The sequence below is a fragment of the Electrona antarctica genome, assembly GCF_951216825.1.
Source record: "Electrona antarctica genome assembly, chromosome: 22".
Classification (NCBI taxonomy): domain Eukaryota; kingdom Metazoa; phylum Chordata; class Actinopteri; order Myctophiformes; family Myctophidae; genus Electrona; species Electrona antarctica.
Genome location: NC_136805.1, coordinates 15391011 through 15404152, shown reverse-complemented (window position 1 = coordinate 15404152; position 13142 = coordinate 15391011). Strand labels below are relative to the sequence as shown.

Below are 13142 nucleotides of genomic sequence, written 5' to 3'. Positions count from 1 at the left end.
ACTGTTACAGATTTGCATATAATGTTTGAAGTGCTCGTGTGGCCTATTATCACTTCACTTGTTTTCATAGACCTGGTTGCCTATTGCTTTGATTGAGTTGAACTTCGAGTGAGGATATAGAGAGTATGAAGGAGACCTCAGGCAGTAGTCTTGGGATCCATCCAGCTATATAGACTAGAGCGTCGAACCAGCAACCTTTCAATTCCCAGGCGGTCTCTCTCTCTCTTCCCACTCAGAAACGGCTGTCGGCTATCCTCAAACTTGAAATGCCTAGTGACTTCTGAATGTGTGAATGCACATCGGGAGCAATAGACAAAGCAGTTTGTAACTTTTGTTTGGAAAAGTGCTTTATAAATAAAATTTACTTACTACTTACACATGAAGTTCCCAGTATACACAGAAACATCATATCAGCGAAGCAGTTTGTTTAGTGCAGCAATGGCTGAAGAGCATGGTTGGTTTTAAAGCGAAGCTTTGGAAAGCTCAACTCTTTCATTAGAAACCGAGGCTGGCATGTTGCCTTTAGCGTGGGTAATGTAGGCTAGGTGTTGACATTCTGACCCCAGCAGTCAGGAAGAAAATATACATTTTTGAAAGAGTTAGAATACCTAAAAAACGTATTTATTATTATTAATAGCATATGTTGCATACGAAATGTCCATCTTTTGATTATTAGTAGGATTTGTTCTTTTGCTGTTTTTTCCATAAGCCTATGAGAGGGTGACTTGCAGGGAGGGGTTAATTCTATTGATTCTTGTTGATGAAATGTATAAATTTTTTGCTGAACTTTTGATTAAGTTTATTTGAATTATTATATTGTGATTATTATGATAGTTTTGTCATATGTATTTTGTCCTTTTTGTGGTGGTTGGTGTGCGGGAGCTGCATGGGTTTGGGGAAGAGCCATTATTGAGTGGGGTGGAATTTGTAGTTGATGCTTCTGTATCCCTGTTTTGTCTTTTATAAAAATCAAGCTGAAACGATTTTCCCCCCCTTTTTCCAGCTCGCACACGCATCACCATGCCCCCTCAGGACCAGAGCGTCATCAAGGGAACCAAGGCTGTCCTGACCTGTGGTGTCACCCACGACCCCAGTGTCACTGTCAGGTAGAGGCACACACACACACACACACACACACACACACACACACACACACACACACACGCACGTGCGCGCCAAACTGGTGGTGAATAAATCTGCACGCTGTTACTTCATGTTCTACCAGGGATTAGCATCTACAGATGTGACATTCCAAAGTTTCAGAGAACCTGCCATTGGCACTTCAGGGGAACATCAGTGAATTGTTCAAGCATTGGCAATTTGGCACGGACAAATGTGTGAAATGATGCCAGGTATGAATTGGCCTCTTTTCACACCAAAAATGAAATGAAGTGAAAAATATAATAAAATAAAAATACTTTAGCGGGAAAGGTGATACGTGTGTGAATAGGTCAGATGTCTTGTCTGTACTTTCACTTTTACTACTTCCGTTCCAACTACTACTTACTTTTTACTCCAGTACATCCCCCCCCCCCCCCCCCCTGGCCCTTCCGAGAAATCGTCACGTTTGCCGTCTGATCTAAGCCAATGAAATAAGAGTTTCCTTTGAGGAGGTAATGGTGGACACGGTGTTAGCGCTAGCTGCCAGCAGATCCAGCCCGCTCAGCACGTTAACTGATAGCGAGGAGGAGAGATGGCAGCGTGCAGCTGATGCAGCTGTCCTCATCTGCCAGGTCCTCTCAGTGGGATACCGTCCATGTTGGCCAGAAACCTCTTATCTCCAATATCTCTCTCAATACGCCATACTTGTTCATCAACAAATGAACGCCCTACTTCAGTGGTTTATCAACCCTTTTCATATCAAGTTCCATTATTTATCCCATTTAGGCCTGACCTCAAAATTTAAAAAAAATCTTCTAAATCCTCCAGTTTTCTGAAATAAATATTTTCACGATTTTTCGAAAATAGCAGACCTACAAGCTCGTAGCGCGCCACTCGGTGGCGCGCTATGAGCTTGTAGATCTGCTATTTTTCAATAGCTAAATTATAACAATGTTTAAAACACCAAAAGGGGTTCCCGCCCAAAATGGGTTATTTGGCATTTGAGCAACGGACCATCATTTGATTGATTGATTGATTGATTGATTGATTGATTGATTGTATTCACAGTATGTAGAATGGGTACATTTCAAACTAAAGCACAGGCCAATACAAAAACTGCTACGAGGACGAAACCATGAAAAACACTATGACTTGTTTACATCAGGGTCCTCCATTTTCAATTCATCAGAACATTTAAAGACGTACAAATATATACTTCTATGGAAAAACAGGAAATCATCATTGATGAGATTTAGCCTCTCAGACACAAGACTAAGAATATCTTGTATATATTTCTGTCGGATGAGATTTTGTGCGCAATTCCATGCTGTGTTGATGTGGTACTGGTACCATAGGAGAGATAACAGGAAAACGTTGGTCAAAATAACAATTCTTCTACATTCTCCAATTGTGTTGACTAACGATAATTGACCTCTTGCGAGCGTAACATGAAACCAAATGGACCTGTAAGGGTCCATTTGGTTTCATGTTACACTCTCAAGATTTAACCCATTTTGGGCGGGAACCGGCCCTTTTGGTGTTAGCATTATGTTATGCTTTAGCTATTGAAAAATAGCAGATCTACAAGCTCATAGCGCGCCACCAAGTGGCGCGCTACGAGCTTGTAGTTCTGCTATTTTTGAAAAATTGTGAAAATGCGGCACAAATCTTTGAAAATGTAACATATATTCTTTCAGAAGACTTTATTTTTTAATTTCGACGTCAGGCCTAAATGGGTTAAAGATCTATAATGGTCCATTTTCTTACCATCTCTCCATCATTTAGTTTAGTTGGGGACCACTGGTTGAGAACCACTGCCCTACTCGATCATACTACAGTGTCACACAAAAGCATCAAAAGTAGCAAATCCAAAATTGTGTTTGCTTGTAGATCTTGTAGATCTGCTACTATTGATGCTGTAGAACAGGGGTTTTCAACCTTTTTATACTGAAGTACCACCACAGAAAATATCTGGCTCTCCAAGTACCACCACAATAACTGATGTTAAAATACAGGAGCGTAGAGTAGACCTGCCCCATCCTATTCAGCTATTATTAACCCAGGAGGAAAATGTAATTTATTCTTTAAATTGTTTTGTTTTTGTTCCTTTCCTAAGACAATTTTGCTGCTGCTCTGACGCACAACTGATACATTTCTAATGTGATCCTTCCTAAAATCGTACGGCTAGGTGTGCTGTCATGCTAATTTCAGCACGGCCTATTTCAACCAATTGCTTGGTCAGAACAACTATCTGTAAATGTATTTCATTCCACTATTGTCTTTTTTCTCCTTTTTTGGGCGACTCCTATGAGTACCACCAGAGGGGGGCTCAAGTACCACTACTGGTACTAGTACCAGTGGTTGGGAACCCATGCTGTAGAATTTTTAATCCTGAAAGTTTTGGACATATGAGGTTCCCGCCCGCCAGAGACGATATCAGAGGCAGACGTATGTGTGAATTTATTGCAGCGAAAGGAAGATTCATATCGACCTCTTTGTCTGGCACGGCTGAATGAAGTTTCAGCATTTAAAAAGAAAAGGCTCTCTCTCCAATTGAGACAAATGGCTTGTGAAAGCTGTACTTTACCTAAATAATTAACTTCATAATATAAAACTTAAAGAGAGAAAGAGAACAAATATTCTGGCTGACGTTATATTTTTATCAGCTGCAATAGCAAGCTAGTCCTCTAGTCCAGCTGGTTTTCTCTTTGGCTGACGTCGCTGTGCTAGTCCAGTTGGCTTTCTCATTGGTTAAACCGTGATGCGTTGTTTGTGTGTGCGTGTGTGCGTGTGTGCGTGCGTGCGTGCGTGTGTGCGTGTGCCCAAAGCCATGAGAACTTAGTGGCTGCATACAGTACAAGAGGAAATTGGGAACCTCGTTGTGAACTTTTTATATTTCTTGTTATGATACTATGAAACCAGCAGACATTTTTATGTATGTGCGCACCGCAAAACGTCGTTCGCTGGAAACGAACGACTCGGAACACAATAGTTCCAATTTTGGTTCCTACACCTAAACTACTGCACTAAAACTGACACAGAGGTGTCTAATATTTGATTAATTTATTTTATTTTTGAATATGTATATGTATATTTGTATGTGCCTTTTATTTCATTGTTAATGGTACAAGATACTCTGGGGGGAGGGAGGGGTAAAAACAAAGTTCAAGAAAAATTTGTATGCTATTTTTGACTCATGTGACTTGAAAAATTAATAAAGAAACTTTGATTTAAAAAAAAACTGACACAGAGACAGTTATAGCGGACCCCCGCAGATAATAATAATACAGCTGGTAATTAATTGATCAATTCTTGTTTATTAATAGTTACATTTGATGCTGAGCGAGCGGCCTCATATTATTACAAAGTGTTAATTGACATATTCAACCCTGTATAATACTGCACTTTGGCAATTTGAAAATAGCAGATCCACAAGCTCACAGCGCAGCACGTCGTGAGCTTGTAGATCTGCTATTTTCAAAGGATTCTTTATACATATTGAACTTGTGAAATGGGACATTGTGCATAATGAGTACTTACTTACTTACTTACTTACTGACATTTCCAGAATATTTCCACATACGATACTTTTACTTAAGCAAAACCTGTCAGTACTTCTTCCGGTAGCGTGTCTTTCCAGAGCGGGGTGTGAGTGATGCGTCTGAGACTGGCAGGTTGCGAGGCATGTGAACGTACACATACTGTAGGCTGTTTGAAATGCAGGTGTCAGCGGTTTGTTCTCATATCTCACTGTCTGCCAGAGCCTGTTCCGTTACGATGATGGCTGACATGAAAAGACAGAGGTGCAATAATTCCAACACAGCTTCCAAGTTCTGCTTGTGAAGTAGACTTTGTCTTTATAGTATACAGTGACTGTGACATAATATGTTCTTTTTTTTTAACGGTTTTCTGACCTCAATTGCACCCAAAAAACCTGAACTTTTAACATTCAGTGGATTTTCTGTTCTGTTTTTCTGAATAATTAGGCTCAAAGTTAATTTAAAGTTGGTATACTATTTCACAAGAAAACATTTAAAATAACCAATATTTATACTGTTCATATGCCATGAACAGTTTCCAATGAGGGGTGTCAAATGAAGACAAGGTTAGGGAAATTAGCTAATCATTCATGGTTATTAATCATTAATGCAGTGATACTATATTTTGTTCCTTCCCACTCATGCAGGCACGTGTGGGAGAAGGAGGGCTCTGTCATCAACGCCCAGTCCATCCCCCGCATGCGCCTGGATCCTGACGGAACCCTGCACATCTCCCAGACCTGGTCGGGCGACATAGGAACCTACACCTGCCGTGTCACCTCCGTGGGGGGGAACGACTCCCGCAGCGCACACCTGCGCGTCAGGTATATATGTCCCTCTCTCTCTCTCTCTCTCTCTCTCTCTCTCTCTAGTGATCAAACTCTTTCTCTCCCCCTTGTGCACACTCATTTCCTATATTGTTGCTGTCAGGCAGAAACCTCTTATCTCCATATTTTAACTTTCCGTGTTGTCACTGCTGTTGTATCCTACTAACTCACCTGCGAATGAGGAGCCCCCATCGGGAGGACATAGAGCCTCCGTCCCACTCCACCCGCCCAACACTCCCTCTGCATTTCAGTATAGGTGAAAACCGATACAAGAGCAGCTTGTTGATCGACTATTTTTGCCTCTTTTGTGTGGCACAAGTATAAAATATAGGGCAGGGTTTCTCAAAGTGCAGGGTGCCGTGATGCAAGTCAACACTTTATAATATTTAGAATTCATCACTTCAGTTTAATACTTTATACTGTACTGTAATCAAATCTCCTCACCGAAAAATAGCCGTTCTACGTGTTGTGAGCTTGTAGATCGGCTATTTTTGGTGAATGTTGCACCCAGAATACTGCAGGGTTCAATTGCTTAAACAAAGTTAAATAAAAGGGATATTTCACTTTCAAAAACACTTTTGGTAGTTTCATCTACTCAGGCTTATGTGAACACCTCAGACAGTTTTTAAGTTGCTTGATTCAGTATTTAGATATTTAAAATTAATTTTAGCTGCCCTGCCCCCTTCCGATACAAACCTATTCCTATAGAGCGTCGCAGTCCCTCCCCCTACCATGGACCAGGAAATGAATCCCAATGCATTTTTCCCATAGACATTTCAAAAAGTATTTATTTAAAGACGGTTACGCCACGGACAAAGCCAACTCGAGTCGTGACAACTCATGACAACACAAACAATATTTTGGACCAAACAAATAATTACAAAGAAGAAAAACAACAAAAAAACTGTTGTAACCTGCCGTTTTTTTCTTCTTTCTAATTATTTTTTGGGCCCCAAAAATTGTGTTTGTTGTCATGATTTGTCACGACTCGAGTTGGCTTTGTCCGCGGCGTAAACGTCTTTAAATAAATACTTTCTGAAATGTCTATGAGGAAAATGAACGGAGAATCATTTCCTGGTCCATGGTAGGGGGCGGGACTGCGACGCTCTATTGTAACTTCAAATTCCATTGTAACCATGATAGATTCATCGAAAACAGCTGTCCTTGGTTCTGATGACTGATATTGTCATCCTGATATATACATGAGGGGGCCGTGATTTTTAAATTACTTTTTTTTCTTCATTTATTTGTAATTATATTGAAAAAAAATCATTTTACAAATAAAGAAATAAATGACAATAAGTAATTAAAAATCACAGACCCCTCACGTATCAGGAGAACAATATCAGTCATCAGAGAACCAAGGACGGGTGTTTTTGATGAATCCAACATGGTTAAAAAGGAGTTTGAAGTTACAATGGGTTTGTATAGGAAGGGGACAGGTCAGCTAAAATGAATATCATATTTAATATAAACTCAGCAACAAAAGTTTGGAAACTTAACTTTGGTCCATTATTTCTCCACTTAAATAATACCAATCGGTAATGGAGTTTGACGTTGCATACTGAACTTAAAAAACAAAACTTTTTTTGAAAGTGAAATATCCTAATCTCTGACGTTCACCTCGTAACATTATCTATCTATAAATGCGTCTCTGTATGTCTGTAAACTGTAATCCACGTAACTCGAGAACCGTTCGCCACACTGACTTCAAATTCGACACATGCGTTCTACACCACAGGGAGTGCAGTGCCCGGCGTTGAGTCCGTCGGACCCACCGTTATCCAGAACTTGCACAAAAGGCCCCTGCCCAGGCTCCATATATGGAGCTGGCCTGTTCTGACATCTGCATAGACTCCATTATTTGGGCATGCCTGACAAAGAACTTCATATATGGGCATAAAAGGGCCACGGACATAATAACTGGGTGGGGGAAGCATTTCCAACTTGCATCGTTCCAAGTAGGCCAGTGCCCAACGGGCACCCTTCTAGTACTGTATAATATAAGGGGGAAAGATAAGACATATTTACGTAGGGCATAAATGTAAGATGCTATGAACTAAAGTAACACAATTATTCTAAGGTGCTGTGGATGAAAAAGTTATTTCAGGGTTGACCTGAGACAAAAAGGCTTGAGAACCACTGGAACAGGGCATTAAATAAAATAAAATAAACATAAAAAGATGGAAAATGGAGATACAGCAACGATACACACACACACACACGCACACACGCTGTGTGACCCACACACACACTTCATTCCCTCTGTACTGTAGCGTAACCCATCACCTCTCATACACCTGCCTCACTCATCCGCTTCCTGCTGTGTTTTTCATCGACACCTCTCTCTCCCAGTGGCTTTTCGCATGAAAAGGCGCATGGCTTCTCACCTCTCCCTCACAGTGCTACCCCCCGCGGCGCTGACTCCCCTCCTCGCGCACGCTCGTGCGTGTGTGCGTGCGTGCGTGCGTGGAGCACAGAAAATAGCAAGAAAATGCCGATCTACAAGCTCATAATAACGCACTGGAATTGACAATGATAGATGATGCCAGCCAAGTGGAAGGGAAACGCACTCAGTTTAAAACTGTGGTTAAGTAGAGTGGATAAGCATATGGTGTCATGTTGAACGCAATGGCTTCTATTTCAGCACGCTAACTTTCCAGGAAGAAAACAGACTGTATAGCTTTTATTAGATTTGTGTTCCCCATCGATGATGTCACTGGTAGGCAGTAGACACAATTGACTGAATAGAAGTCTGTCTGCCTGCCTGCCTGCCTGCCTGCCTGCCTGCCTGTCTGTCTGTCTGTCTGTCTGTCTGTCTGTCTGTCTGTCTGTCTGTCTGTCTGTCTGTCTGTCTGTCTGTCTGTATGTCTGTCTGTCTGTCTGTCTGTCTGGCAGCCTGCCCTATTGGCTGAGAGTTTACTGTCTATCTGTTCATCTCTATGCAGTTCATCTATTGATCCGTCTGTCTACCTGCTTATCTGAATTTATGGCCCAGTGAATTAATGACACGCACGCACGCACGCACGCACGCACGCACGCACGCACGCACGCACGCACGCACGCACGCACGCACGCACGCACGCACGCACGCACGCACGCACGCACGCACGCACGCACGCACGCACGCACGCACACACACACACACACACACACACACGTAAATCACCTCTAAATATCTAATGCTAAACGTAAAACCAACCTGAATGTTTTCTTTTGTTAAACTATAAAACAACCATGTTGGCGGTCTCTCAAGTTCTACTACACTTGCGAGGACATTTGGCCCTCAGGTATAGCAATACAAGTACACACGTGCACACACACACACACACATACTGTACGCACACACACACGCGCACACATACTCGTACTGTACCAGCAGCAGCTGTCAATCCATTTCCCTGTCGGGGTGATACTTGTCTCTATTTCCTGTACTTCCTGTCTGTCCATCTTGACAAGACGACCGTCTTCCTGTCATGTCTCTCGGCTGTCATCCCCCCATCTCACTTTTTTCAGGGAAATGGTTCCACTTTGCTTCACCGTGAGGTGACATGCAGCTCACAGAAACCAAATGCTACGTTACGTCTTCTGCAGCCCTCCCTACCATGGATGCTTTGCTTAACCCATTCAGGCCTGACGTCGAAAAAATCATTTTCGGAAAGTTTTGAGGCACATTTTAACGATTTTTCAAAAATAGCAGACCTACAAGTTCATAGCGCGCCACTTGGTGGCGCGCTATGAGCTTGTAGATCTGCTATTTTTCAATAGCTAAATTATAACATAATGTTTAAAACACCAAAAGGGGTTCCCGCCCAAAATGGGTTAATGGTTAAACGCTAACGTGACATGGATGCGTTCCAGGTCTCAATGGATTAAAAAAAAAAAAAGTCTTAAAGATGGAGTGCCACGATTTCTTTCCACCCTAAAACATGATCATCAGGTATTATTATAATATAAGGAAGAGCTTTTTTCCAAAAAGTGTACAGTATTTGTTAAAACCATGCTTTTATATGGACACGCCCACCAGTGCATTAAGTATGCCTGGTTTGCCTGGTGGGTGGTGATGGGTGGTGATCCACCTGAACTGAAGCCACACCCACAGCTGTAGTTGTATGATAAAGGGGGAGGGGTTAGGGGAGGGGCTGATAGTGTGTGTCACTATATTACTGTTTATTTCATTGGCCCGTTTGACTGTCAAGGGTTCAGCCTCCAGGAAGAAACCCTAAATACAAAGTTAATACACCATTGCACATAACAACGACTCCAGGGTGTCTAATGAACTACTGTCACCTCATAGACACATGAAAAACTGGAAAAAGGCAACATGGAGGCAACGGGAGGCGATGGCGATGCGTGATGCATTGGCAAGCTTTCCAGAGATTCCTTGCGAAGCATAGCGGGAGCAAATCAGAGAGGCGCCTGCCTTCAAGATTCCGCTTGACTTCCTCCTCCCGTTGGAGACAGGTCGCTCCAATGAACTGCAGCGGCCAATGAGGCATCTATATTTGTTTTAATATCTATGGTCTTGACCATTATCAAACTTTGTGTCAGATCATGTGTCTATAGGTGAGACATGGCCTTTGACACGATGCAGTCTCAATAGAAGAGCAGGGAGACCAAATGCAACCACCCCAAGTTCTATATTGTATCAACATGCTCTACCATACAGATTGGACAAACGTACCGTCCTTTTTATTCATAAAAGCAGAGTCATGGAGTTTGGCTGTTTATACTGTGACTCCATTGCAGACAGCTGCCCCATGCCCCATAGAACCCCATGTTTAATGTAACTGTGATTCCCTCTCCATTGCACAGAGAAGATTGTGTGCACATCTCAATGCCTATATTCAGGCCAGGTGCTGGATGTCAGGCATCAAGGCAAACAGCAACAAAAATGCAACGTTTCGAATCGTCTTCTTCAGGCAGCTTCCCCAGAACCCCATGCTTATGTGACTGTGACTCCCTCTCCATTGCAGACAGCTTCCCCACGCCCCAGAGAACCCCATGTTAATGTGACTGTGACTCCCTCTCCATTGCAGACAGCTTCCCCACGCCCCAGACAACCCCATGTTAATGTGAATGTGACTCCCTCTCCATTGCAGACAGCTGCCCCACGCCCCAGAGAACCCCATGTTAATGTGACTGTGACTCCCTCGCCATTGCAGACAGCTGCCCCACGCCCCAGAGAACCCCATGTTAATGTGGCTGTGACTCCCTCTCCATTGCAGACAGCTTCCCCACGCCCCAGAGAACCCCATGTTAATGTGACTGTGACTCCCTCGCCATTGCAGACAGCTTCCCCACTCCCCAGAGAACCCCATGTTAATGTGACTGTGACTCCCTCTCCATTGCAGACAGCTGCCCCACGCCACAGAGAACCCCATGTTAATGTGACTGTGACTCCCTCTCCATTGCAGACAGCTGCCCCACACCCCAGAGAACCCCATGTTAATGTGACTGTGACTCCCTCTCCATTGCAGACAGCTGCCCCACGCCCCAGAGAACCCCATGGCGGTGCTGAGTGTGTCAGAGAAGAGAGCCATCAACCTGACCTGGGCCAAGCCGTTCGACGGCAACAGCCCGCTGATCCGTTACATCCTGGAGGTGTCTGAGAACAGTAAGTCACCACTCACCTTATTGCGACTATATTTCGTTGCTGTGACTGATTGCAACGGTGGTTCTAAACATGTAGTCCATGTTTGCATGGATGCAGGGACCCCCAGGGTTCCTTGAGGGGGTTCCAAATGGACCCTGTAACGCCTGGGGTTACAAGTCCATTCCATTTGTACCCTCTCAGAGTTATTAGGGAACCTTGAAATTGAACAGTAACGATGTGATCATCATCCACGCTGATGATTGAACCTTGAATAAACAGTATAAACCAACTTGGATATCAATGACCTGAAACTGCGTCACGGCTTCCAGCAGCTATGCTGCGCAGAAACAGATGAAGACAACCAGAAAGTATTGGGTTCACAAACTTTTTCAAAGACAAGAGAGATCATCCTTGAACATGTTTATAGGTGTATTGGTGTATAACAGTGTATTGGTCCTTGAACTCATTTTCTGACTCGGCAATGAAGTAAACATCTCTCTCTCTCTCTCTCTCTCTCTCTCTCTCTCTCTCTCTCTCTCTCTCTCTCTCTCTCTCTCTCTCTCTCTCTCTCTCTTCAATTCAATTGAGCTTTATTGGCATGAGAAAACAAGTTGATATTGCCAAAGCAAAAGTGGAGCGAAAAACAAACAAAACAACGTATGTACAATTAAATAAATGTATATATTTTAATTACAAATATAAGTGAAAACAGAGCTGTGTTGCATTGAAACTTAGAGGGACTACTGGACTATCTTACGAAACTATAAAGATTGTGCTCTCTCTCTCTCTCTCTCTCTCTCTCTCTCTCTCTCTCTCTCTCTCTCTCTCTCTCTCTTCTCTCCCCTGCGCCGAGAAGATTTAGACCAGGTTTAGCTGGTCTAAAACACATTATTGCTGTCTGTTCCCACAGGATAGTGATGTGCCAACAATAAGCCATGAGACATGTCAATTTAAGACATAACCATGGGCGCACAGATGGGCACACAATCCATGTCCTACTTACACACATGGGCATGAAAACGACAAAAACTGTGCACTATTGTGTGCAGTGTGTGTGTGTGTGTGTGTGGGGGGGGGGGGTTGAGAACCACTGCTTATCCTCAGCAAATGTAGCTTCTTTTGTATTATTTCCCCAACTAAAGTAAACTGCTGACATTTTTACCATTGAACCTGCCTGCCTGCTTGCTCAGGGGATACATTTAATCTTGACCATCAGGTCAAAGTTCGTGTCAGATCCTGTGTCTAGGTGAGACATCACCTTTGACACGATCTAAATGTTTAAAATAGAAGAGCAGGGAGAAAAATGGTATAAGTTATATTGTAATAACATTCTCTACCATACAGATTGGATTAACATTTAATTGTATCCATTAAAAAAGGTTACATACAGTTGGAGGCCATCGATATTGTCCTTTTCTTTTTGCTGAGGTTTGTGTGATCTGCGCAAAAGGACAGTTAACACATTTTGGGCGGGAACCCCTTTTGGTGTTTTAAACATTGTTATAATTTAGCTATTGAAAAATAGCAGATCTACAAGCTCGTAGCGCGCCACCGAGTGGCGCGCTACGAGCTTGTAGGTCTGCTATTTTTGAAAAATCGTGAAAATATTTATTTCAGAAAACTGGAGGATTTAGAAGGATTTTTTTTAATTTTGAGGTCAGGCCTAAATGGGTCAAATGATAAGGGACAATATCGGTGGCACCCAACTGTAGTGCCGCTTTAATATACTATCTAGGATGTTGTGCAATCTTTAGCAGAACAAGTCCCAGCAACATTGTGCTGCTTGTATACGTGTATAAGTCAGTGACACATAATAATGCCGTCTTGCTTCTTGAAGAAGCACTATTTCTTTGGGTGGCCAGCTCGCTGTAATCCTTGTGTTCTGGGCTGTGCCTTGCGCTGCTAAGCCGTGTTTGCAGATAGTTCTCAGATACGATGCATGTGTCTGTCTATGTCTGCTCTGCGTATACAGATTGGATGCATTATTTATACTCAGTCGAGTTTGGAATTAAAGGGAAAAGCTGTGAGTCTGTCTGAGGCTCAAGCCATGGCTGTCAGGATCAATACCGCCGCAATGAG

At 42.9% G+C, this 13142-nt stretch overlaps 1 protein-coding gene across 10 annotated transcripts in view; it reads left to right on the top strand.

Moving 5' to 3' along the window:
- LOC306915666 (protein sidekick-2-like) overlaps positions 1–13142 on the top strand; it is a 532391-nt gene that overhangs the window by 425995 nt on the left and 93254 nt on the right. For all 10 annotated transcript variants that reach the window (XM_079493153.1, XM_079493148.1, XM_079493152.1 and 7 more), the window contains 3 exons: positions 1004–1106; positions 5288–5464; positions 10948–11084. In XM_079493153.1, the coding sequence (XP_079349279.1) occupies positions 1004–1106; positions 5288–5464; positions 10948–11084 (417 nt within the window). The remainder of the gene's footprint in view (positions 1–1003; positions 1107–5287; positions 5465–10947; positions 11085–13142) is intronic.